This window comes from Mytilus galloprovincialis, chromosome 6 (assembly GCF_965363235.1).
Source record: "Mytilus galloprovincialis chromosome 6, xbMytGall1.hap1.1, whole genome shotgun sequence".
Taxonomy (NCBI): domain Eukaryota; kingdom Metazoa; phylum Mollusca; class Bivalvia; order Mytilida; family Mytilidae; genus Mytilus; species Mytilus galloprovincialis.
In genome coordinates this window covers 98054534-98082101 of record NC_134843.1, presented here as the reverse complement: position 1 = coordinate 98082101, position 27568 = coordinate 98054534, and the positions used below count along the sequence as shown (strand labels likewise).

Sequence of the window (27568 nt, the reverse complement as noted above, 5' to 3'; positions counted from 1 at the left end):
AATTATTTCCTGAAATTAGCTGACTCCTATAAACTCCCAACAGTCTCAGATGTCGAGAGGTGGTAATGATTACCCTTCAAAGTTTGTTGACCATTGCTTTGGTCAGTTACGTGATAGAAGGTCATTTGAACCAAGAAAAATAACAATTAAATAAAGTAAGAAAAATAGAAGTCTTAACAGTTGTAAACAACATTACTTGATGTAATAGTTAGTGAAAGTGTTTGTATTTATATATAACAGAGAAAAGTACAAACTTATTTCTTTTATGGAAAAATCGTTCTTCTGATTCTTGTTCAGAGACAGAAAAAAATATAACCTACATTGCACTGTCTCCGATTATCAAGGCTTAGAACTAGTCCAAACCATTATTGATCGAGGCAGAGGTGCTGATTGTTTTCCTTTTGATATATAAGAATAAAAGATCTAAGTTGACATGGGAGACTTTGTAAATCTTTGAGATTAATTTAAAATAAGGTATGTGATCTTTATAATGTTATATATTTTTTTTCTTTTCAGCTTCACATAGCAGCTGCTAATGGTTACATGCAGGTGGCCGAGTTTTTACTTGACCACCATGTTTCTGTTGATAAAAGAGACAGTGATTCCTATCAGCCAATCCATGCAGCAGCTTTCTGGTGCCAGGTCAGTTAATCTCAAAGTATGATAGGGTCCAAGGGGATCCAGATTTGGATCAACAATTGACAAACACCCACTCATTCATACAAAAACATTTGGGTGCCAGTTTAGATAATTTTGTTACTATGAAATCATGGATTTCGAATTCTTTGATTGAAGAAAAAAAATCTTTAAACATTTTTCTTCCTCTTCAAATTCTGCATACTATCATATAGACATTTTAAATATATTAAAACTATGATGTGTGGCATGGTTTACTTATATCCACCATATCCACACAACTGGTATCCCATAAACTGTGGATTCAGTTATTTTTGTAGGTATTAATTTTCATGGATTTAGGAAACCTTGCAGTTTCGTGGATATTTGATTTCGCGGCTTTGCCAATCTCTGAATACAAAGCATATAGAAATTTGTAATTTGTTGAACATTTAAAAATATGTGGTTTAACTGTACACACAAAACCAACAAAAATTGGTATCCAATGATTAATAATGAATCCACATGGTTTCTAAATACTGTTTTATATCATCAGTTATTCATGCAGATCTCTGTACAGTATTTCAATGGTTAAGGAAGCTGGCTTGTCATGTTTTGGAATTTTTGTCAGATTTTCGAAATTCTCTGGTTTTATTCATTTGAATGCCTTGAAAAAATTTGCCCGGTGACCCCCTTTTTTCTTTTGGTAAATCTTTTACATGTATAACGATAAACCATCTGTAAAAGTCTTATAAAATTTTAATTATTTTTTATTAGTTTTTGAGAACTTAAACTTGTCAATGATAAAGCTATGAAAAGTCAAGAGAAAATATTTTCCCGCCAAAATTTCAATGGCTTATATCTCGAAAACAAGCACGGTGACCTATATATTTTTTTGCTCTTTGGATTCCTTTATTAATGCCCTATCAATATAAACTAGTGTTTTGAAAAGTTAATTACTTTGAAACTGAGAAGCGAACTCCCTTAAAGAACTATGTTCTATAATTCATTTTGTCGTAGATACATTCCCAAGGCAGATGAGATAGAGTAATACTATGGTTATGTTTTAATAAAACAAAAGTAACATAACCATAAAAAATGTCAATTTGTGCCATCCATGGGAGTCCAATGATTGAAATAAAGTGTTATGTGGTGGGAGTTGGTATCATTACCGATACTCAAATCCTATTAACAGCTCCAGCCTTGTTAATATTTAACGCTTGGTCACACAATGTATTACATGTCAATTCTCATTAATTGTAAGACAATTTCTGATCGGTCAAGCATGTTGCATTATTGTTACTATTGTTTAATAGAATTGTCAACTTGTCTATTTCACATCAACATCCCATAATTTATACTTGAGAATTTATATGATATTGAGAAAATTTGTCTGGTGTTATCTGGAATTATTCATTTGGACCATATATTAAAGGTAAAAAAAGGGAAATTTATTGAAAATAAAATATAAGAAGGGGAGATTTATTTCAAATGAAATCAATTTAGATTGTTGTGTCATACAATAGACATTACATTACTTCTAGTGAAAAGAAAAATACTGAATTTGTGAACCCTGCCCATGCCCAGACATAACTACCTTGATTCAACAAAAAGATCTTTCATATATTCCACTTATAAATATGAAATGAAAACATTTCGGCATACTTTTTGGACAGTGCTTTTTATGTAACTTTTGTCTGAAAAATTGTTGTCCAAGGAAGTTTTGACATCCACATGAGAAGAAATACAACAGTACATGATGCAAGTGACATTTTATATAACTACAGTGTTAAATGAGGACAATATGTCATTTAACAGTTCGTCAAGTAACATCACTCATTGTATAAATCCTCTATATTTATTCTGTTGTGGTTAAGATGATAATTGATTTAGAAGCTTGCATTCACTTATGGAAAGTTGTGAGATTACTCTCGGACAACTTCAAATTGATTTTTGGTTAATTTGTAATGGCTTCTCAATTCATAGAAGAGAAAGACAATTTGAACTACTAGTAAGTAGATCTGATAGATTACAATCAGCTTTACATTGTCAGTGTTAAAACGATGTATTTTTATCTTTTTATTAAATGTTTATATCTGTAACTGAATGTATTGAAAAAAAACTAAGTTTCAGACATAGTTTCTGAGAGATTAATTCTAAAGACTGCAGCACTCATTTGAAGAGAATATTTAAGCATGCTAATAACAAACATAATTTGAACTAAAAAGATTTTTTTTGTTTTTCCATCTGACTTTCATTCTAAATTGGTTATTTTTCTATTTTCAGCAAGATGTTTTGGAACTATTAGTTAAAAATGGTGCGGACATTGATGCCAAAACACGAAACGGAGAAACACCCTTTGGTATTTATTTAACATTCATAGTCCTTTTTTTGGGGGGATTGTAAAATTTCTTAAAAGTTTTTTTGGTAGAGGAAACCAGTGCTACTGTTGGTAAACCTTGTCTTTTCAACTAGTTTAAAAATTATCCACCTGCTTATGGACCAACCATTTAACTTAACTTAGGAAAGGGCGGGGGGGGGGTTATATTTTTTTTCTAAAAAAATATTCTGGTCAAGCAGGTAACAAAAAAATAATATTCTGAATGCAACTTCCCCCATACCTTACAGTGTTAAATTTTTAAGAAAAAAATCTGATTGATTTAGTTAAAAAACTAAATAAATTTGTTCTGTCTAAAAAAAAAAAGCCCATCCCCCCTTTTTAAGTTAAATGGTTGCTCCCTTTATATAGTTAAGTGGACCATCTGAATTTTGCAAATTGAGAGATAAGGCTTAGATCCCCTACCCAAAAGGGGTCAATTGTTAACTAGGGCCACTCTTCCAAGGATTCTGACCACCATTTTATTGTACCAATGTGAAGAAAGTAAGTTAATCCCAATCAGAGAAACAAATGTTATGAACTGCTTTATGACCGAGTTTAACAATGATTGAAGACTTCCCTAAAAAGCCAGGAGAAATGTTTTTAAGCATGCAATGTTTTTATTGATTAGGAAATGTTTAATCCTTAAGGTATTGTTACCAAGAATAACAAGTACAAATTTATAAAATATGGATTTTTGATGAGGTCAATATGTGATACTTTGACCTGTTATAGTGACCGAGGAAGAAGTCTGAGTATGAATAATCTGACCCAAAATAATCTAACAGGTCCATATATAACGTTTTGACCGAGTGAAAGTCATTAATTTTTAAATAGTTCATATCATAATAGTGTATTATGGAAATGGACTTCAATGCTTTTTCTGTGGCAAGCAGTAGATTTCAGACCAGAACTACCCTAATCAATAAAAAATTATTTTTCAACAAATTAATTTCAATTACTCAGCAATGTCATATAAAAAATTGATAAAATATAAAAGCGAGCTTCAATGGATATATAAACAAGTCGCCAAAGTTTATGAACACTGCTCAAAGAGTTTTTGGAGTTATATTCTGAAATATGTATTTATTAAATATGAATTGATTAAAGCAAATTCCTATTTTTTTTTTTTTATTTTTCTCAGATTTGTGTGAAGATCCTGAAATGAAACAGAAGATTTTAGACTTAAAAGATGACCTGGAAAATAAGAAGGCCAGTCGTTCATCTGGAAGTACCAAACGTGGTACAAAACATCAAACCTCACGATCGTAAGTTTATACCCACAGATTATAACCCTATCAGTGTTCTGTGTTAAGTACAGGTTTCCTTGTGTCTGTCATGTTTTGTTAGTATTTGTTAGTTCATTAGGATGGTTTTGGTTAAAGCATATATTATTCCTAATGCTCATTCATTTTTCATTATTTTGAATGAATCCATAGAAATCTGAAAGTTAAGAAATATTTAAAAAAAACGATTGAAAATTCAAAATTTTAAAGAAAAAAAATGTATCAAAGTTTAATATATTTTAAAAGACAAACAGTCAAAGGTGGACAATCCCTAACAATTATTATTTATGACAAACAAAAATTATAGAAAATATAACCCAAACAAAGGTTGTATAAGAAAATATAAAAAACAATAGATTAGAAAATATTTAAAAGGGGAGATAATCTAGTATTTTTAAGCTGCACTACATGTCAGGCTGCTGCTGAGATGCATAAAATATATTTGAAATATTTCATGTATTTAAATTTGTTAGCATGCAGTATTTGTAGAGTTTGCTCAGTGATGCTTTTATATACCAAGAAAAAGTATTAATAACTTTATATTATTCAGAACTTTTAATTATTTATTTTGCATGAAAAAGCATATGCTTTCATATAATTTATCGAGCTAACTCGTTACCATATTAGAGTAGACAAACTAAGGAAATAATTTTGAAGATCGTAGTTATCATTAACAAGCATTTATTGCCCGATTTGATAGCACTGTCATATCATTTATTAACATCCTTATTAAAAACTTGGTTTTTTATTATTAGTCTTTATTTTAATGATGGTTATTTGGGCTCTATAGATTGGAAATTAACCAATGTCTATGTTTATAGTACTGGTGAACCATACCAGGGGTACCTTTGTATGTTGGCTAATGATTTTCACAGCAAAGTCATGGCAAAAAGTTTAATCTCAAAATGTTTTTACATACATTTTTAAAGTTGTTTTTTTTTTATCTCTGAGAATGATGTTAATAATCTTGTTTCAGTAAATTACTCAATACTCAAAGATTTTATAAGACTATAAATAGAAACAGGTTTTGGAACATGACAGCATATAGAAATCAGAATATAAAGTAACACTTAATTTAAAAATTTAAATGCATAGATAATATTGTTTACAATACAAAAGGCTGTGAAAGTTTTTATCCCACAGAATAATTCCTTTATTAGCTCATTTTGTTGCACCATCCTCCATTTTTATATGTCTTTTTAGGAGTGGGTCTTCTAAGTAAGTATGATTGTCTTGATGTTATTGGACAATTCTCCACATGTCACCGTCTTTTCAGATCTTCAATAGCTTCTCGTTAACTGATGTCTTTAACCACTGAGCTGATCAGGAATAAACATTGACTAATGCTTCTCTTACTTTTAAAGTACTTTCATTTGAGAGGCCATATTTTGTGGGATTTATAATTTAGGCTTTTTATAAATAATTGGTTATCCTCAATTGGTTTGAAATATTTGCCACTGGACATTAAGCTAATAACATTAATCAATCAGAAATAATTGAATGATGGCAAAATTTAATTGATTGATTAATTAGTTGTTTAATGTCCAGTGACAAATACTTCATTCATATTTAAGGAGGCTCGCGGGTATAAGATTTTCAGAAAAAAATTAAACATTAAATTTTCATTACAAATTTTATTTATTACCTTAAGTAGTTGTTACTTTATCATGTGGTACAAAAATCATTCCAAAAAATCAATTCGTGTTGGCCCCAGCGGACTTTTAAAATGTAGATATCACTTAGAAAGCTCCAAATTATCTCCCTTTGGTGCAAAAATGCCATTTTTTGGCATTAAAATTGAAATATCTTTTTTAATTCATCGGTGACCTATATTTTTTATTGTTGTTTTCGAATAAGCTGTACATAAACTAAATAATTATAAAATTTTAGCGATTTCTGTAATTTAGTTCTTTTTTTATTTCGATATTACCGCTATTTCTCCTATTAGTTCAACAGAAAAAAAGGACATTAACAAAAATGTATGCTTCTTTCGAAAGCAGATTGTGAGCGTAAATGAACGGTGACCCCATTTTTTTATTTCATTTTTCTATTAAGTATAAGATAAAGTTCATTTATAGAAAAATATAGAGAAATCCTATATTAAATTTAAAAAAATCATTTAGACCCGCGAGCCGCCTTAAGGCAACCATTAGGCACTCTACCACATTTTTGAATTTTTGATTTTTTTAGAAACTCTTTTGCTTTCTGAACGTGTAAAAAAAAATGAGGGGTAAAATTTCATATAATATTATATTGATTTAAAAAAATAATTATTTAATGAAACAAAAATACAATTAAATCCTTGCAAATTGGTCCCTCGCATTAATGAAAGTACTTAGCAGTGTACTGTTGAACAATTAATACGTATAAAGGGCAGTACACATATAATAATTTATGTATGTTACACCCAAACTTATAAAGGTGTTAACTCAATTACTTTCAACTGGTCAGTAAGACTTGAATTTTACCTAGAAATTGAAATCAATGTTTCTAAGTTTTGTTTAACTTTACCTTAAAGGGATAGTAGCTACGATTTTGACAAAATTATGAACAAGTTTTAAAGCTGCTAAAATCAAAGATATGTACTAAAAATAAGCAATAAGATCGCTAGAATGTTTTCATAAACCACAGAAGTGTTAATAATTGATAATTCATATCGTGTTGTGTGCCTATTCATCTCATTAATTATGCATCGGGTTTACTTCCCGAACTTTGCCGACATAGCGAGTGAGCTAACCAAGATATATATAGATACGAACACGTGCTTTTTGTTTTCTTACATATTTGATAATTACTCTTTATTAAACGTACATATTTGACGCCATTTATCAAATTATGTAAATAAAAAATATAACAAATACCGGCATATTATTCCAACTCAAGATTCTCCAACAACGGCGATATTATACACTTGTTATTACATCTGTATGACCAAACCATGCCGATAATGTATACACGTGTTTGTGTGTTAAGTCGGGGCCTCCATGAACAGATGAAGGATACACTTGAAGAATAATACTAAAGTTTAGGAAGTTGATTTCAAATTTCTTCTAAGGTGGGATATTACTGCCCGTAAATTTTTAAACATATTTTTGACAATTATGAACACGTTGAGATTTTTTTTCATGTTTAATATCTGGAAAATTTAAGAAATGTAAACATTACGCAAACCGTCGGCTACTTCTGTTCGACTTTGCCTGCGTCGCAAGTGTTTTGAGTGATTTTAATGACCGATCTCATCGACGTTTTTAATTTTTAATTTACAATAACTTGTCTGCACCTCTTTTTTGTTTCTTTTCTCGCTGAAACTGTAAATTCGCGTACCATTTCCGCGATAACATTCCCCTGTTCGACCATTTTCCCTTCGAGGCACAATGTGCGATTGCGCATTGGGAACTGAAGGGTAAAGGTCATATGAATAAGGGTTGGGCTTAACATCGAATTATTATCTATAGATAATAAATAAATGTAGGTGTTAAACGTTAAAAAGCTTCTAAATGCTTAATGGGACGTAACCAGTAATTGTTTTAATCATAATTATTTAACTTTTTGTACAAAATTCGGCATATAGTTTAAAAAAGTAATTTTAATGAAAATCGTAGCTACTATCCGTTTAAATTAACATTAGTTCTACCTTAGTAATAAGACTTTAAACACCTGTATTTTTAAAGACAGATTTTCCTAAAATATAACATGATTGACCAGTTGCAAGAAAATAAATATTCACCTTTATAAGTTTGGATGTTGTATAAAAGAAGAAACGAAAATTCTTAGACTTTGAAGTTTCAGCTGTTTCTAATAGGACTGATTGAAATTTGGTTGAAATTCCTGTTGGGTGCTATGAACAATTGAATTGTTGTGTGATTTTCTGTTTTGACCCAGAATTTTGGTATCTGACAGACCAGATAAACAAATTCCAACATTGAAACATGAAATTGTCACCTCTTCATGGACACGATATGTTTTTATGGAAATGTATAAAAACATCCATTGGATTTTCTCCAGTGATAGTATGAATTATCTCCCTTATATATTCAATCTGTATACATGCATTTGTATTCACCACTTACTTATGATAATTTGCTTTTACATACAAGTTTAGGGCATTAAGGGACTAATATGTCTATATATGTGTGTTGTAATTTTTCAGCCTAGGTAGTTCGAGCACGATGTATAGCTCCACTAGTTCATTGAACGAGCCTCGGTCTCACGGTCTCCATCACAGGTGACGTCACTGTAACCTTCATTTAACTGTGGCTAACGTAACATCTATGTCATTCTGTCATGTGCAGCTATCACCACTCAGAATAAAACATACTCATCCGCTAGGTTAAAAGTACTGTAAACCAACTAATTTTAGAGAGCAATTTAATTTTAGCGACTTTCTTGAGTAGAAAAATAATGCGAATATAAATAGTTTAGAGTATGTAAAACATGGATCTTTCTTTATTTAACTACATTTAACAAATTTGAAAATCCTGAAATTAAACTGCCTTGAAAAGGGCTAGTAAAGGCTAAATGTGAAATAAAGTATCCATGAAAATAAGTTGGTTTACAGTAATGGGAAAAAATCATTTCATTCTTATTTTTCGTACATTTGAAATATACAGTCACCAAAATGAATTTTTTATTGTTCTAGAAATTGATCTTCTAATGTATCAACCATTTGATTACCAGTGCATAATTTTATATGATAAATCATTGGAAAAAAACTACTTTAAAACTATTCTGTGTGGTAAATGTGGTTGGTTGTTTTAAAGGTTGCTAACTAACTTTCACAACTTTTAATCAGTGTTTCAATTTAAATTATTTCCAAGTGTGGCTTTAATATGGAAAAGAAATCCTGCATATTCTCAGATCTGCAGTGACATCACAACATGTAACTGACCAATCAATGATTAGAATTTGTGTTATATAAACAATGTTGAGAGGTGATGCGGATAAGAATCCTTTTGATTTTCCATAGACTTCAATGCAAATTAATTTAATTGATATATATTGACACCAGCTGAATCTAGTAATTTTACCCACTTAATATTTTTAAAGACACTAAATAATATCTCCATTTTGATTTTTATCATACTATATCCTCTGGTTAAAAAATAATCAACAATATAAATAATCAGTTATCACCTTCAAATAGATGAAAAATCTAGAGGAATCCTATCTCCATCACCCCTTGAAAAATTTAAATGCCAGGATGTCCGGATCTGAGAATTAAGGAGATATGTTTGCCTTTCCATTGGAATAAAAGCAGTGAACTGATCATTCTTTCAGATTTAAAATACCAATAGCTGCACATGATGTTTTGACCACTAGGAGCATGCAGAGTTAAGGGAATCCTAATATATTTATAGTAATACACATCTAAGTTAAGGGAATCCTAATGTTATTTATAGTAATACACAGGTCTAGGGAATCCTTATGTTATTTATAGTAAAACACCAGTCAAGGGAATCCTAACGTTATTTTTATTATTACACAAGTCAAAGGAATCCTAATGTTATTTATAGTAATACACAAGATAATGGAATTCTGTGTTGTATATTGTGATATACTGAATCAAGGGAATACCCAAGTAACAGGGGAAATTAATTATAGAAATATACATCAAGAGTAAACCTTAGATATTAATAGTGCTGTACATCACATGCCATTCCTGGGTATCCTAAGTAATTTTTGGAAATACACATGATTTTAAGGAAATCCATTTAATTTATAGTAATCCTCATGCTTTTAAAAATCATTCATAAAATTTTTAAGTATCAAAATCAATTGGAGATAATGGTGTTTTCTATTTGCTTTTTTTAAATGAATTCAAAATGGAACTCCCCTCCCTCTTTAAATTTTTATAGTTTCCTTGGCCTTACTCTTAAATACAAATTATTATTCTGTAAAGAACCTCTTTAATTTGTTCTCGTCTGTTATAATCTTTTAAACACCTGTAACTGTATGCATGGTTGACACTTTTAGTTAAGGGCATCATTTGACAATCTAAATTAGAATGTTATATCTCTTCAGCATGATTTTAGCATGGACGGTTTATCAAACTGTATGATTTAGTTGTTCCATTTTGTTGACAGTATAACTAATAGCTGCATGATATAATAACCGCATTATGTATGTAAACTTTCTAAAAGGTAAATTTTCTCTGTTTATATTGGTTTTAGATATACAAATTAACAGACTCTGTCTCAGTACAAATAGCAAGTTGAACAATTGCTATATATTGTACTAAATCATCTCTGTTATTGATTGACCAAACTAACCTCAACTTGGAAGGAAAAATTACAGTAAAATGTTGTCTTGTAATTAGTTCTGATTAATAAAATATAGAGTCATGATGATGCTATTTTAGACCCTGATCGGTTAGTTCCAAAATGTCATTTTCCAATGAAATTGCATGGAAAAATCTTTTAAAATTTTGTCAGATTAAGATAAACTAAAACAGTTTTCATATCAGTGATCATTCTCTGAAATTGGCAATACTACAAAATCAGTTTTCTTTGAACCTTTATAATAAGGGATTTACATTTTTATGTGCTTTTGATATGATTATGAAAACAGAGAATGTCTATCTACATATAAATGCTTCTGTCTGCTACATGTGTTGTATTGACTAATTTGAAATTATGTTCTACGAGTACATGTTCATTTAGACTTGAAGTGCTGATTTAGAATCACTGTTTATTTATTTGATAAATGTTGTTGCTTTTTATTTATTTATTTAGTTACATTTCATAGAGACTTGTCAAAAAGGCTATCATAAAGGTTTACATGCTTTCAAAATTCTTGAAGACCCTGTATTTTCAACTACAAACATATATGTTTCTAAATCTTTAATTATTGCTACAATGCTGCAAGTCATTCTTATATGCAATTCTTATGACATTGTGTGTAATGCTGCAAGTCATTCTAAAGTGCCAATACAATGACATTATGTGTAATGCTGCAAGTTATTCTTATGTGCCAATCATATGACATTGTGTGCAATGCTACAAGTCATTCTTATGTGCTATCATATGACATTGTGTGCAATGCTACAAGTCATTCTTATGTGCCAATACAATAACATTGTGTACAATGCTACAAGTCATTCTTATGTGCCAATACAATAACATTGTGTACAATGCTACAAGTCATTCTTATGTGCCTATCATATGACATTGTGTACAAAGCTACAAGTCATTCTTATGTGCTATCATATGACATTGTGTACAATGCTACATGTCATTCTTATGTGCCAATTTTATGACATTGTGTACAATGCTACAAGTCATTCTTATGTGCTATCATATGACATTGTGTACAATGCTACAAGTCATTCTTATGTGCTATCATATGACATTGTGTACAAAGCTACAAGTCATTCTTATGTGCTATCATATGACATTGTGTACAATGCTACATGTCATTCTTATGTGCCAATCTTATGACATTGTGTACAATGCTACAAGTCATTCTTATGTGCTATCATATGACATTGTGTACAATGCTACATGTCATTCTTATGTGCCAATCTTATGACATTGTGTACAATGCTACAAGTCATTCTTATGTGCTATCATATGACATTGTGTGCAATGCTACAAGTCATTCTTATGTGCTATCATATGACATTGTGTACAATGCTACAAGTCATTTTTATGTGCCTATCATATGACATTGTGTACCATGCTACATGTCATTCTTATGTGCCAATCATATGACATTGTGTACAATACTACATGTCATTATTATGTGCCAATCATATGACATTGTGTACAATGCTACAAGTCATTCTTATGTGCTATCATATGACATTGTGTACAATGCTACAAGTCATTCTTATGTGCCTATCATATGACATTGTGTACCATGCTACATGTCATTCTTATGTGCCAATCTTATGACATTGTGTACCATGCTACATGTCATTCTTATGTGCCAATCATATGACATTGTGTACAATGCTACAAGTCATTCTTATGTGCTATCATATGACATTGTGTACAATGCTACAAGTCATTCTTATGTGCCTATCATATGACATTGTGTACCATGCTACATGTCATTCTTATGTGCCAATCTTATGACATTGTGTACCATGCTACATGTCATTCTTATGTGCCAATCATATGACATTGTGTACAATGCTACAAGTCATTCTTATGTGCTATCATATGACATTGTGTACAAAGCTACATGTCATTCTTATGTGCCAATCTTATGACATTGTGTACAATGCTACAAGTCATTCTTATGTGCTATCATATGACATTGTGTGCAATGCTACAAGTCATTCTTATGTGCTATCATATGACATTGTGTACAATGCTACAAGTCATTCTTATGTGCCTATCATATGACATTGTGTACCATGCTACATGTCATTCTTATGTGCCAATCTTATGACATTGTGTACAATGCTACAAGTCATTCTTATGTGCTATCATATGACATTGTGTACAATGCTACAAGTCATTCTTATGTGCCTATCATATGACATTGTGTACCATGCTACATGTCATTCTTATGTGCCAATCTTATGACATTGTGTACAATGCTACAAGTCATTCTTATGTGCTATCATATGACATTGTGTACCATGCTACATGTCATTCTTATGTGCCAATCTTATGACATTGTGTACCATGCTACATGTCATTCTTATGTGCCAATCATATGACATTGTGTGCAATGCTACAAGTCATTATTATGTTCCAATTATATGACATTGTGTACAATGCTACAAGTCATTATTATGTGCCAATTATATGACATTGTGTACAATGCTACAAGTCATTTTTATGTGCTATCATATGACATTGTGTACAATGCTACAAGTCATTCTTATGTGCCTATCATATGACATTGTGTACAATGCTACAAGTCATTCTTATGTGCCAATCATATGACATTGTGTGCAATGCTACAAGTCATTATTATGTTCCAATTATATGACATTGTGTACAATGCTACATGTCATTTTTATGTGCCAATCATATGACATTGTGTACAATACTACATGTCATTCTTATGTTCCAATTATATGACATTGTGTGCAATGCTACAACTGTAAGTCATTCTGAAGTTCCAATCTTATAACACTGTGTTCATGATACAAGTAATTCAAAAGTGGAAATAATATGAAATTGTGTTCAGTGTTGCAATTCATTTTTAAGTGGCAAGGGTATCTTTCATTATCATCTAAAACAAAAAATTCTTGGAAAGACAAAACTCATTTTCACTTAAATGCAAATATAATCATGCATTGTCATACCATTGATATCATCATGAATATACAAATCTTGTTAATATCATGATAAATATGCAAATCTTGTAAATATCATCATGAATATGTACATCTAATAAATGTTATCATGCACATGTAAAAGTAGTATAACATAGATTGTAGACTAATCACACTTTTTCATGTCTGTAGTCATATCGTCACCAATAGACTAATGAATAATAAAACAGTTGTGTTTGTACATAGTTATTTGTCATAGAGTAGTCCATCACAAGTCACTCATGTAGAAAGCATTTATAATTTTTATTTTTAGATATAGTAATAAATGTTCCTTCTTTTCAGGCATTCTTCGGATCATTCCCATAGGTATCCCTATATTTTTACGTTGGAATGTGTTTTGTTATATTCTTTTATTTTATGTTTGGAATGAGCTTTATGTTAATCTAACTTTTAACTTATTATTTTGTTGGTTAGTAGTATTTATGTTATTTTATATTATTGTTTATACTAAATATTCTGTTCACAGTACTCCATTTACTCACATGACTGAAAGCTACATCCATAACTTGACATCAGTCATTCCTTGTCAAAAAAAATTAATGTCCCAAACACAGGGTACAGCTGGACAAGAATCTTACTTATTTCAAAATGAAGTCTGAAATCAGATAAATATTACTGGATTAACCAAATTAACATTGCTATAAAAACACTGGGACACAAGATAAACACAACAAGGACATAGAAACACTGACCTAAGAGGAATACAACATGGTGATAGAAACACAATGGCATAATGCATACACAACTTGGTGATAGAAACAATCTGTTATGGCACTAAAACACGAGTAAAAGTTTTCTTTATAGAGTTATAACCATACTTGTCCAATAGAACTATAGGATTAAAATTTACATAATTTGCACAAATACATAGTGTTTGGATCTATCAGTATGGTCAAAGAAAGGTAACTCAATTGCTTCATTTAATGAAGTTCGCAATGCGACAGAGAAAATCTGACAGAGCCTAAGACCATGATTTACAAGGTTACTGACTGTTGTCATGCACATTAACATAAGTTAAAGTCAAACTGATTTTGGTTTAAGATTCATTTCACATATAAAAACTTTGTATCAACTCACAGCATGTTTAGATCTACAATAAACTTGGTATGATGTGAAATTAGTCCTAGAAACCAATATAGAAAATTAGAAAATGTAGTTGCATAAGAAAATTTAAACATAAAATAGTTTCTCTAATTCTTTGTCAATTTATCTCTTTCTGCACCCATTGTATAAAAAAAATTTAATCAACGTGTGGTTCGTTTGATCTCAGTACTTCCTTGGTTAAAATCCGATTATGACGTCAAATTTTCTTGCTTTCCTCTGAATTTCCTATTGTGAGGGCATGAAAAAAGGAGACCATGCCTGATGATGTCACATAGAAAGAACACATCTTTTTGCAGATCATTCGAAAAGAAGGAATAAGTTTGCCTGCATAATGTTAGAAAATCATTAGAGAAACAGATTCCACCACCAAATCTCTTGTAATACGATATTTATCCACCTCGACAGTTTAATTTTAAATATTTAAAACACTGGGGCAAGTCTCGTGTTTTAGATTTGAAAATTTAACTGTCTCGAGTGGATAAATATCGTATTACACTCGATGCAGTGGTAGAATCTATATGCATATATCAGTTATCACCTTGTGTCAAATTATCAGATCACTAATCACAGGTGTTTTTACAGCAACTATTGGTTTAAATTTTGGACTGATATAAATTTCAGACCTTTAACCAACTGTAAATGTTTAAAGAATATATAATTAAAATTTGTTTAGGATAGCCATTGTTTTCTCTTTCTAAAATGAAGTCTTTTTCATTTTGTTTTTACAATACATGAATAGTTCACAAACAAATAATCTTCACCCTGCATTATCTAAAAGTTTAAGTGAAGAATTTTTAAAATTATTTGATTGAAAATATGAATTGCCATGTAAACTAAAAAAATAACAAGTTTTGACATGTTTGATCACTGTTGAAATCATTATGACATCATAAATACACACTTTGATGATTAATAATATATTTACTGATAACATTAGCGATATGCATGAACCTTTATATTATTTTGTTAGGAAGTATATCTCACCCATATACTGAATAAAGGAATATTTGTACCTCAGCATATACCTCTTTAAGAGTTATAAATTGTGACTATTATTTAGCACTTTTAATTGATGTATACGGACCATCCATAGTGATAAACGAAAATGATAATGAAAGCTCAAACTGATTTAAGTTAAAAGTATTCAATGATGTTTTTATTGACGAGACAGCGGATCTAAATCTAAATAAGGGTAGACAATCCAGTTTATTTTGTAGTTTCATTTTCAGCACATCTATCAAGATATTATAATGTAAAATTGCCATTTTTAGGGCATCTATCAGGATATTATAATGTAAAATTGCAATATTGATTGAAGAAAAAAATGACATATTTATTTTGTTTTTTCAGTGCCTCTATCAGAAGGACTAGTATGAGAGGAGAGAAGAGTCAGCTGTTTATGAAGGAAGCAAAAGAAGAAGCTATGCATTTTGGTTGGGGAAAAAATGATTTGGATGTAAGTTTTAGACCAAAAAAGAAAATGTGCCTTACTTAGGCAAACTGAACTGAATTGTGAAAATTCTTACATTCGATGGATGGATAGAATTTTAACAAATATAAATAAGAAGATGTGGTATGAATGCCAATGTGGCATACTGCCTATCCTGGTATAGAAGGCAATTCTTATATAGCAGAATGTAGTAAAATTTCTATGGTTAAAGAAAAATTCAATATGTACAAAATGTAGAGTAAAATGTATATGTAAAGTAAGTTTGGACACACCAAACCATCAAAGATATATGTCCAGTTATGACATATATTGACTTTGAAAATCAAAGCATGTTATAGTGCCCCAAACACTTGTGATGTTTTATGCATATATTTTAGGAAAAACATATCTGAACCTTAACATGGAAGATTTCTGGACTAATGTATTTCTTAAACTTGTTAATTTTATAGAGTTTATGAAATTTTCTTCTTTTTAAGCATATATTTGCAGTTATTATATTTTTTAATAAAATTAATTTCTGATGAACAGATTTGTAAAGGTATATTTATATAAAAAAAAAGATGGTATGATTGACAATGAGACAACTCTTCACCAGAGACCAAATGACACAGAAATCAACAACTATAAGTCACTGTACAACCTTCAACAAATGTAAAACAGCTCAAAATGGAAAACTAACGCCCAAATGTATGTACAAAATAATGAACGAAAACAACAAATATGTTACACAGCAACAAATGCAACCACTGAATTACAGGCTGCTGACAGGCACTTAAAGAATGTTGCAGGGTTATATTAGTTTGAAGGTGCCAACCCTCCCCTTACCTGGGATAGTGGTGTAACATCACAACATAAGATTATTAGATATAGTACAATCTTACTTATATCAATTTTCATGTTTTACCGCATATTATCTGTTTTATTTGGTCGACATGTTTCGCCTAGTCGATAGGCATCATCAGGACAATTGTAGAAAGTAATATTACAGTGAAGTATGATTTTAGCGGTTAGCGGTTTTAACCGGAAGTACAAATTAAACAATGGTGGTTATGGTGACGTCGTTGAAAGTGAAAGTAAAAGTAATTTAAAAATAGAATTAAATATAAGCTAACCGCTAAAATCATACTTCACTGTAATATTACTTTGTACAATTGTCCTGATGATGCCTATCGATTAGGCGAAACATGTCGACCAAATAAAACAGATAATATGCGGTAAAACATGAGTGTTGTTGTCTTTTTGTCGACACATTCTTTATTTTCAAGATGACTGTGAATACCTAGCGGTATCCACTCGGTTTTACCCTACCACACATTCACCACTTCAGGTGTTGGTTCACTTGTATTTTTATTTTATTAGGCCAACTAAAATTAATTAGTAGATTTTCATCCAAATTTTTTTTTTAAATGGGGCGGGTGGGAGGATTTTATTTTTTAAATTTTATTTCAAATGAAACCCTTGTCACGAGTTCTTCATACCGCGGGTATATACTAGTGGAAAACAAGCTTGTATAATGTATATATACATGATGTAAAAGAAATCCTACACTATTTTTTGAACTCTTAAATAAAAATCCCTGATTGTCAACCACTGTTATACATGTACCGCTTTAGAAACCTATTTATAGTATACATCAAAAAGAAGATAAATGCTCTCTTCAGTTGGACTATACCTACCGGTACACCAAATTTATTGTGCTTTCTAAGCAATGGTTTGTAGTACCCATAAAATCAATAAAATGTATATGTTTTTGATGCGCTTTGTTATTTGATTTTGCTTTGTGATTATGGACTTTCCAAATTAATTTTCCTCTAAGTTCAGTATTTTTGTGATTTTACTTTTTGGTATTGTCCATTTGACTTCTATATATTTGCAGAAAAAAATTCTTAAAAATTCATTTTTATGAATTAATAATTTTTTCCTTGATGTACCGTATGTTAATATATGGTATATACGAACTCTGACTATTAATTTCATAATTTTTGGTCAATATTTAAAAAAGTTTCCCATTAGGCAGGGTTTCCCCTGGGTCAATTATTTTTTTCGCCACCTCTTTCGCCAAAACAATATATTTTTCGCCACTTTATTATTTTTTTCGCCAAGTAACATAAATATATTTGCACATGTATGTTGTTTTTGTTTTGTTTAGAAGGCCGTTACACTACTTATACTTACTCCATCAGGTAATCAACACTTCAAAAAATAAAATTAACATAGAGACCTAATGGGAAACTTTTTTAATTATTGACCAAAAATTATGAAATTAATAGTCAGAGTTCGTATATGCCATATAATAATATACATCAAGGAAAAAATGATTAATTCATAAAAATGATTTTTTAAGAATTTTTTTCTGCAAATATATAGAAGTCAAATGGACAATACAATTGTATGCAACACAAGTATTATGAGTACAGAATAAAATGTAAACGCAGTGTTGAAAGTAATTATGATGTAAAACATGAACTTAACCAAAAAGTAGTTGTTGTTTAATGACTAAATTGAGGGTATTGGGACAGTTACAGAGGGTGTTTGTCGTTTGTCAACAAAAACAACAGCCATGGGCTTGTTATAATTAAAATGCGTGTTTGTCGACTTTTTTCTCTCAATATACGGTCATAATTTAAACAAGTTTGTGCTTGCGTCAATTTCTTTAATCTAGTCATGTTTTTGTACCAATTTGTTCTACGATTCTTGGGCTTTGGATATCATTCAAAGTCCAAATTTCCTGACACAAAGTCATTGTACAAATAAAGAAAAAAACACGGTTTTCGATTCACTTGTGACTACCGCAATTTGCATTCAAGGACAAGGCATTTTACTCGTAACTCAAATAATTCATGCCCTTCTCGTTATCAATCTCCATTCTCGGTATATGATGTTGTCATCATAGAGCAGCAGAATATGTCGACTTAATCATTTTCGTTAGAAGTTACTCAATTCAATACAAAAACGAAATTTGAAACAGGAAGTTTTGAATGAAACGAAATTATCGATGGTTCCCGGTAACGGACATGAACAAAATCCGGAAATCGTATTTTTGTTAAATAAAAAAAATCGGGGCGCGACGATTTGAGAGGGGCAGGCGGGGATGAAAATCTAGCAATTAATTTTAATTGGCCTTATATGAATTTTAATATTTTATGTGATATATAATCTTATACTTTCTCCAGGAGGAGGATAAAGAGAACTCACATAGCACAAATATTGATGATGTTGAGTTGATTATTGATGACGAAATTGATAAAAATCGTCATAGGAATGAACATCATGAAGAAAAACGTCAACAACAAGAAAAACCGACCATCATACGACAGGAAATCAAGAGGGAAGACAGTGAACGGAGCTCACGGAGTGGTGGAGGAAATGACCTCTCTCGACGGACCTCCTTTAACAAACGAAATCAAAAACCTGACATTCCACAGAACAGGGACCAGTCCATCCCAGACAAACCTTACGAACTCAATCATGATGATTCTCGTCGGTCTCAGAACTACGATCATGAAAATTCATCAACAAACTTACCAAATGTAAACTCTGGTTCATCTTCCTCACTTACATCTAACAGATACCCTTCAGGGACCCCATCATTGAATTTATCAGAACTGAAAAAACATAGGTCTGATAGTCGAAGCCGAGAGAATAGTGTGACGGCTGTTGACAGTGCTGTACAGGACATGTTCTTAAGTTCTCTTAACAACAGAAATAAATACAGCTCATCACCTTCACAAAGTAAAGATCAACATCAACATTCCAAAAACAATGGACATAATAATAATACGCCATACTATCCTAATGAAAGTATGAAGAAATTCAAAGCTCCTGGAGGTGCTCCTGTAGTAGGAGGAGAAGAGAAAGATGGATGTTGTAGTATCCTGTGATATAATTAGATATTTTAGGGTATTAATTTTTAAACATTTTATATAATGTAATATTGCTATAATGTGTGGAGTACTAGACCGAAAAGGAAAGTTGACCGTATTCAGTTTATTTAAAGGACGAATGTACATGGCAAATTATATTTTTTTTTTACTTTTTCATATAAAAGGTTGAAACGATATACTTTAAAGTTACTTATTTTACAACATATAGCCATGATACATGGATGTAATTTTATGAAGTCTTCTGTTCAGAGGTTGATGCATGGTATGTTTCTTTAGGTGTCAATTAATACATTGAAATAACATATTAAAAGTGCTAGGTATATTTTATTTAACATGGTTCCTAATATAATAGCTTAGATTTCTCATACTATTTCTGGTAAGGACAGTTGTACTGAAGTAGATATTCAAAGAAGTGTTTCAATTACTTGGAATTAAATTTTATACAATGTAGAAATTTATAGGGAGGATTATATAAGTATTAATTTCTGAGAATATAGATCATATAATTACAGTTTAACTTAAGATAAATGCCAATATGACTTTGTATTTTATGAACATTAAAATAATAACTTAGAATAAAAAAATCTATTGGTGTAAATATATGTTTTATTTCTGGATTTCTATACTTCTATATTTTTCATGTAAGCATAGCAGTATAGTTTAGTTGATTTGATAATTTAGAGACATTCCGTAACAGTAACTAATATAGGAATATAAAGCTTTTTATAGGCTAATGTTATATACTCTAGACAGGGTGTGCTTTTTTGGAACCTTTTGAAAATAATGAAAAGAATTAAATAGAATTACAAATATATTTGCTATATATTAAGTTACATTTTATGTGGGCTAGTTTTTTGATAATTTTGTGAGGCATCTATCAAGATTCCTAGATAAAATCAATCTCTACTATTAAAGGAAGCAAGAGCTGTGAAAGAAAATTATCTCCCCTTATTGTATGAAAATTATCTCCCTTATCTTAAGTATTTTTATTGTTAAAAAAAAGTGTTCCCTCTTTCTTTCCATTCTCCAATTATTCTAATAAAGGTCTTTATTCAAATACTAATGCAAACGTATTCTAGGTGCAATATTGAACTATTTTTGAAAACTTTGATTGATCCATTGTATACATTAAAAGAAAGCTATGTTTTACAAATACAATGTAACGCTGTCTATGTTTTCTTATTAATACAGATGTATTCATTTCTTAAAGATTAGGTTAATAGTGCATTAGTATTAATACATTTACATCAAGGGTTTTTTTTGTTTTGTTTTGTACTAGTTTTTTTGTTAGATGAACACATATAAACATATATATATAAGTTGCAGTGCTTCTTTATATACCCAATCATTTTTATAAAATTGAATCTATTTGTTTGTCAAGCCTTGTTATATTTTGTGCAAGTGAATGGTGTGTTCTGTTCTGTACAGGTATGATTCTTCATTATATAGTTTGTCAGTAACTAAAATGATCATGAGTTTCTTTGGTGCCTTTTTTTGGCATGTGTGAAATAGGACATGCCTTTACTTTATAATGTCATAGTTGAGAGTAAAATTAATACTACTGTTTTAACTTTAAAACTTAACAATTCATTAATAAAAAAAATATGATCTAAAATAGTTCAGGTAAAAAACAAACAAATGAAGTATTTAGATAATTTTGTTGCATCTTGCTGCTGAGGAATAAGTTAATGTGAAATCTCTGATATAAATCAAGTATACAGAAAGTCCTTTTAAGCAGTAATATATACATAAATAAGACAAATTTTAAACAAACATTCCATGCTTACTGAAAACCTCATTAAAAGAGGACTTAAATAGGTTTCATATGTGTATGTATGTGTGTGTGCTCAGTATATTTTTACATGATTTTCATTTAGTTCTTATTTGTATACCTCATACACTTATTAATGTTGCTATATTTTGTGCAATGGTCCATGTATATCTTTAAATAAGTCATCCAGTTTCATTTGTTGAACAAGTAGATGATAGTCAAAGTTCTGTAAACATTTTTTTTTGACAGCATGTAAACACCTGATGCAAAATAGCTGAATTATCTCCCTTTAAAAGTGAATTGTTTAATTTAGGACTGTTTTTAAAGTTATTCTGCTCAAGTGAAACTGTTCAATTATCATTTTGAATTCATTTTTATAAACAGTTTGTGTTCAAACAGTATTGATGAATGAGAAACTCTAAAAACAATCTTAATTTTTTACACTTTGATAACATTTTGTTTGTTACCTTGTTTGATTGGGAATGAATGTCTTTGTCACATATACAAAAATGTTAATCATTGTATTATGATTTCAGCTTTTGGAAATTCTTTGTTTTTTTTTTATCAATTTGAGAAATTAAAAGTAAACATAAAGATAGGATAATCCATTTATAACTTATCTATTTTGAAAACTGTATCCCCAAAAGCATTTAAGTCAACTGAATTCAGTAGGAAATGTATTGATAAAAATATTGAAGATTTGTTACACTATAATTCTCTTGAATGTGTTATAGAAATTAACCATTCCAATATTGGTTTTGCTCACATGTTCAAACATTCAGGTTTTTTATATGAACTACAAGAATAATGAACATTCACCAACTAAACAGGAAGTAATTTATTTTATAGGACAAATCTGACATGTTATAAATGAATTTAAAAAGTTATATAAGGTCAAATCAATTATTCCTTCTATCCTCAGGTAGTCTTTGCATTATATATTAAAGGAGTAATAGACTTTTGTAATATAATTGGTTATGAATTGCCAATTAAGGTGAAAATATGAACTTTAAAATAAACTAAAATACTTTCTACACTGTTTATACTTATTTAAGTGATGAATTTTCAAAAATTGATTGCTAAAGGTGAAACCGTATTACAAATATAGAGGAAAACTATATATAATTTTAGTATTTTACCTTATGTGATGAAAGAAGACATAAATAAACCAACTAGCATTTTCCACTTTACCTTTGATCATCCCATAAACTGATAACTGTATCCTCATTCCCATTATCATATCATTAAGATATACACACTGATTTTGTTTTTTACAATAAATGATAGTTATTACAATTAATTAAATCATATTTTCCATCTTTAATATAACCAGTTCATTGATTTTGTGAAGACTTCCATTTGAATCCCCTGGTTAATAGAATAAGAAAAATGCACAGAAAAATAGGGGGTTCAAATTGAAGTCTGGTAAAGATTTTCATGCAGAAATAGATTGTTTGAAGGATTGCTTATTTATTGAAGAAGAAATGTAAAACACCTATCTGTGTTTGTAAGGTTGTCAAGTACATAATAATATACAATATTTTGTACATTTTTTTAATTTGTAAATTTTATTTTTTAAAGTAAACATTGCTCACATATTTGTTAAGTATGATGTTACAATGATGTATGTTATCACCTTAAGAGGGAGAATGGCACAACCTGAACAAAATATTATATACTAAAAATTTCTTTGTTTATTCCTTGGCCAACAAGGATCAGAAGCATTAGTCCCACTGCATAATTTCTGCAGAAGCTGAAATGGTGCATATTTGATGCTGTTAATTCAGAAATTATTGTGTGCATTTATTATCGAATTTTGTCATTCAAGTCTAAAATGCAATTTTAATTTTTGCAATATTGAGAAAAATCCTTTCCAAGTATTATACATGTACAAAATTTCAAAATGTGAGTTAAAATTATTGTGATTATAACCCTGTCACAGTTTTCAAATAATAAAAACATCACCATAATTTCTGAATTTACAATAGTAGAAAGTTACTTGTATGGTGTATTCTATTCCACCCACAACTTTCATTTAATAACATATGACAAAGGGTTTCTTTTCTGTGTAAATAGTTACTCCAACTAATTTCGGTTCACACATTTTAATCTCTCTGTTTATTTGTTCATTGATATGCACAATTCACTTTATATACATTTTTGGAGAATTTCTGCAGATTTTTTAAATGATGAAACTTGGTAAATTTAAGCAGCATTTAATATAGAGTGTTCTTTAATGATCAAACTTAAAAGCCTTTAAATTTTCTAGTTGTAAAAATAAGATGTGGTATGATTACCAATGAAACAACTCTCAGCAGAGACCAAATCATTAAGAAGAAAACCCAGTACCTTAAAATCTGCTATAAAAGGCCTTGATATGAAAATTGTGAAACAAATTCAAATGAAAAATTAACAGTTCATTTATAACCAAACAATTTATGAATAACAAACATGACAGACATTATAGTCAGCCCCTAGCACAGGTTCATCAAAATTCTATGCAAGATTTCGACGTTCTACATCTAAATAACACATAGACTAGAGTTATATCACAGGCAAATAAATCAAGCAATTACATGTAAGTTCACAATTACCGGTAACATTGTAAAACTTGAAAACAATAAAAACATTACAACAACATGTCACTTCAAGGAACTTGGTTAAAAGTATTGAGCATTGTTACTCTTGTGCTGATTTGATAACAAAAAAGGATTTGGCATGGACAGACTTTTTAAGACCTTAAAATTCTTTGAATTTAATTAAGTGTTGTAACTTTGGTGCCAATCCATGATTCAAAATTATTGCCAAATTCTTGGGCAAAATTTTGCAATGAAAACCAAAGCATAAAATTTAGAAGATGTGGTGAAATACATGTACAACATGTATAATTAAAACACTTTGGATTAATAATTACTCATGGGATAGCAATTTTCGTTGTAGCAGGTAAACCATGAATTTAAGTCATCAACCAATTAATTACACCTTGTCTTTGGGCTTGTTTACAGACTGGCAAAAACATGAAATTAAATATCCATGAAAAAAACAGTTTTTTATACATCAACATGATAAATCCACAAAAAATGGTAGACAGAAAACTGAATGAATCCACAATATACAGGAATACTATTTAAATATCTTAATAAGAGATTGGCAGTCAAACCCGACTTCAAAATTGGCCACATTTTTAAGTAAGAACAAACACTGGTCAGCTTGGTGCTAGTTTATTGTATCCAGTAAGATTTGACAAGTTTGCCCTATGATCTTGAATGTGAAATATCTTTAGCATGAAGGTCTTGTACTACCTGTAAGCTGGATACATTCACATCAAACTAACAGGCTCTCATTCTGAATATGCATGAAATATTTGCTGCTAAACAATAAAACAACCATCTATTTATTTATCCAATTGTTCTAGAGAATTTAATAAGAAATGCATGATCTCATCTTCTTTTTATTTCAAACAATAAGCTTATACAAAATTATCTATTTCACTCCCCCAAAATCAAAATGTAAATTTCATTACAATTTAAAAAATATATTTTGATATTCATTGTTCAGGACATCTGAAGGAAAAATAATGTACCAACTGATTCAAATTTAAACTAATGTTCATATATCAGTAGCTATATTTTTTTTCAATTACACTGCCAACAAAAGAATTCACCGAAAATTGTGTTTATGAAATAAGAACCAGTAGATTTTGTTCATTTACTTATAAAATGTTCATTAGTAACATACCTGCCAACTTTTCAAAATCACCATGGGGGATTTTAAGCATACTTATTCATGCCATTAGTGTACTTTTAAATTAGAACATCACTGGTTAAGAATGAGTATACATGTGTTAAATATGTATTTTATTACTCCTCTGAATGCCTTTTTCTAAAGTATTTTAAAAGTCTAAATAATTGAGTTTTTTAACAGTTAGGTCAAAACCTCTCATGGGGGAATCCCTCCATAAGCAGGGAAGTTGGCAGGTCTGTTTTAAAAGTAATGATGAGTCACAGCAACAACAGAAAAATAACAACAAAGTAATCTTATCATTACAAACTTTGGTCCACAAATTTGATTCATAAATCTGATATAACAATTAATAAAACAGTAATTAAAGCTTAATACATTTTATCATAATTCAACAATACCTATACAGTATTTCTTTATTCAACAAATCATCAAAAATAAGGTTATCTAAAATTAACCAACACATTATACATCTCACCGGTAAATATAAAAGTGTTAAAACATAATGCTGAAATATATATCACAATTTGGATCAAAATTGATAAGGGTACTTTTTTTTGCCCTTAATTTTTAATAATCAGTGTTTTAAAAGCTATTAGGTATCCTTCAAATACTTGAAATAATAAAAAAAAATCACATTTTTTAAATTACAGGTACCCATTTATATAAAATCAAACATGAAAAAATAAATCAGACTCAAATGTCTATGTTTGTGTAGAATGTTTCTTTAACAATGAAAAATATTAAAATACATTAAATTGGACAATATAAAAAAAAAACTTTAAACAATTCAATAATTGAAATTGCACAAGCTTTCTACGAAGTTTGAAAGAATTGGGTGGAAAACAAAAGTTGGTGGTACCATCTTTTGAAAATTTTACAGAACAATAACAGTACTCAAGTTTCCAAGGATTGAAAAATTGGAAAAACAATCCTCAAACATTTCAATAACAGATGCAAAATATGTGTGTTATATACCTGTGAAGTTTTAAAGATCTAGGTTTAATGTAGAATTAGGAGATTCATTATATAATATGAATTACACAAAATAATACAAAAGCATCAGTGGTCCTTTAATTTAGCAAATACAGCTAATATCACTATTTCACAAAAAAAATAAAAACATTATTTCTACCTTCATTGACATTACTGATATCTTTATAATATGAATGCATAGAGATATGCTAATTTTTATCACTTATCCTTTTTCCTTGATCATATATATACATATAAATATATTCTATATCTACTAAATAAGTTTTAAAAGTTCATAATCCAATTAGTTTCTATTTATGGTATCATCAATGTCTCCTTTGCTGTTTGCTTGTGCATGTTTTATTGGCAAGGATCCAGAATTCAACAGAGTGGGCGGTCAGAACCCTGTTTGGATCTTCTAAGTCTGACGGTATTTGACCTAAGACATCCATAGTTGTATCTTCAATCTGCTGTTTGCCTTCAAAGGGACAGGAGTCCTGGTATCCAATCAAAGCATCTCGCAAACTAGAAATACAAGAAAATTAAAAATAGTATCTTTCCAATCAAAACAAAAAGACTGGTTCTCTTATTGTAATTAAAACAACAGGGTTCAGCTTTTGTAATAAAGGAAGGAAAAAGATAATTACATTACCCCATGGAGTAATTAAATTTTATTGAATATTCTGTTTCATCATGCTCCATTATAAAATAAGGTTAAATTCCTGCAACTGATGGCAGCACTTCAAACATTTACTGGAATTACATCAAATCTCAAAATTTGTAAGCCAAGAATGTATTTAAATAATTGATACTTGAGGAGAATTAATACCTTAAAAGCGCTAAAAAGAAGAGTTAAATGCACCTAATTTGATCTCTGCCAGGGAAAGTTGGAACCTTACAGCATGATGCACAAGTATTTGTCACCTTAAAAAAAATATTGTGAGATAGTTTCTGGTTAGCTTTTAATGACCTTGCTACAAATGTAAGCAATGTTGTCTGATGTTCTTTGGTTTACTGTCGATTCATTCATTTTCGTGGATTGAGGGAAACTTGAATTTTTCTGGATATTTGAT

General features: G+C 29.9%; 2 protein-coding genes across 13 annotated transcripts in view; one reads left to right on the top strand and one right to left on the bottom strand.

The window, feature by feature from the left end:
* The window catches only part of LOC143080883 (protein phosphatase 1 regulatory subunit 16A-like), a 66960-nt gene extending 43496 nt beyond the window's left edge, over positions 1–23464 (top strand). For 5 of the 12 annotated variants that reach the window (XM_076257022.1, XM_076257024.1, XM_076257023.1 and 2 more), the window contains 8 exons: positions 517–642; positions 2902–2977; positions 4137–4260; positions 5482–5496; positions 8429–8503; positions 13853–13876; positions 16025–16130; positions 19298–23464. In XM_076257022.1, the coding sequence (XP_076113137.1) occupies positions 517–642; positions 2902–2977; positions 4137–4260; positions 5482–5496; positions 8429–8503; positions 13853–13876; positions 16025–16130; positions 19298–20005 (1254 nt within the window). In that variant the 3' untranslated portion in view covers positions 20006–23464. The remainder of the gene's footprint in view (positions 1–516; positions 643–2901; positions 2978–4136; positions 4261–5481; positions 5497–8428; positions 8504–13852; positions 13877–16024; positions 16131–19297) is intronic. The other 7 variants (XM_076257026.1, XM_076257029.1, XM_076257027.1 and 4 more) reach the window with 7 other exon arrangements.
* A 1520-nt stretch (positions 23465–24984) lies between these two features.
* Positions 24985–27568, bottom strand: part of LOC143081088 (E3 ubiquitin-protein ligase rnf213-alpha-like) — a 105332-nt gene continuing 102748 nt past the window's right edge. Inside the window, exon 76 of the mRNA XM_076257324.1 lies at positions 24985–27020. Within this exon, the coding sequence (XP_076113439.1) occupies positions 26822–27020 (199 nt within the window). The 3' untranslated portion in view covers positions 24985–26821. The remainder of the gene's footprint in view (positions 27021–27568) is intronic.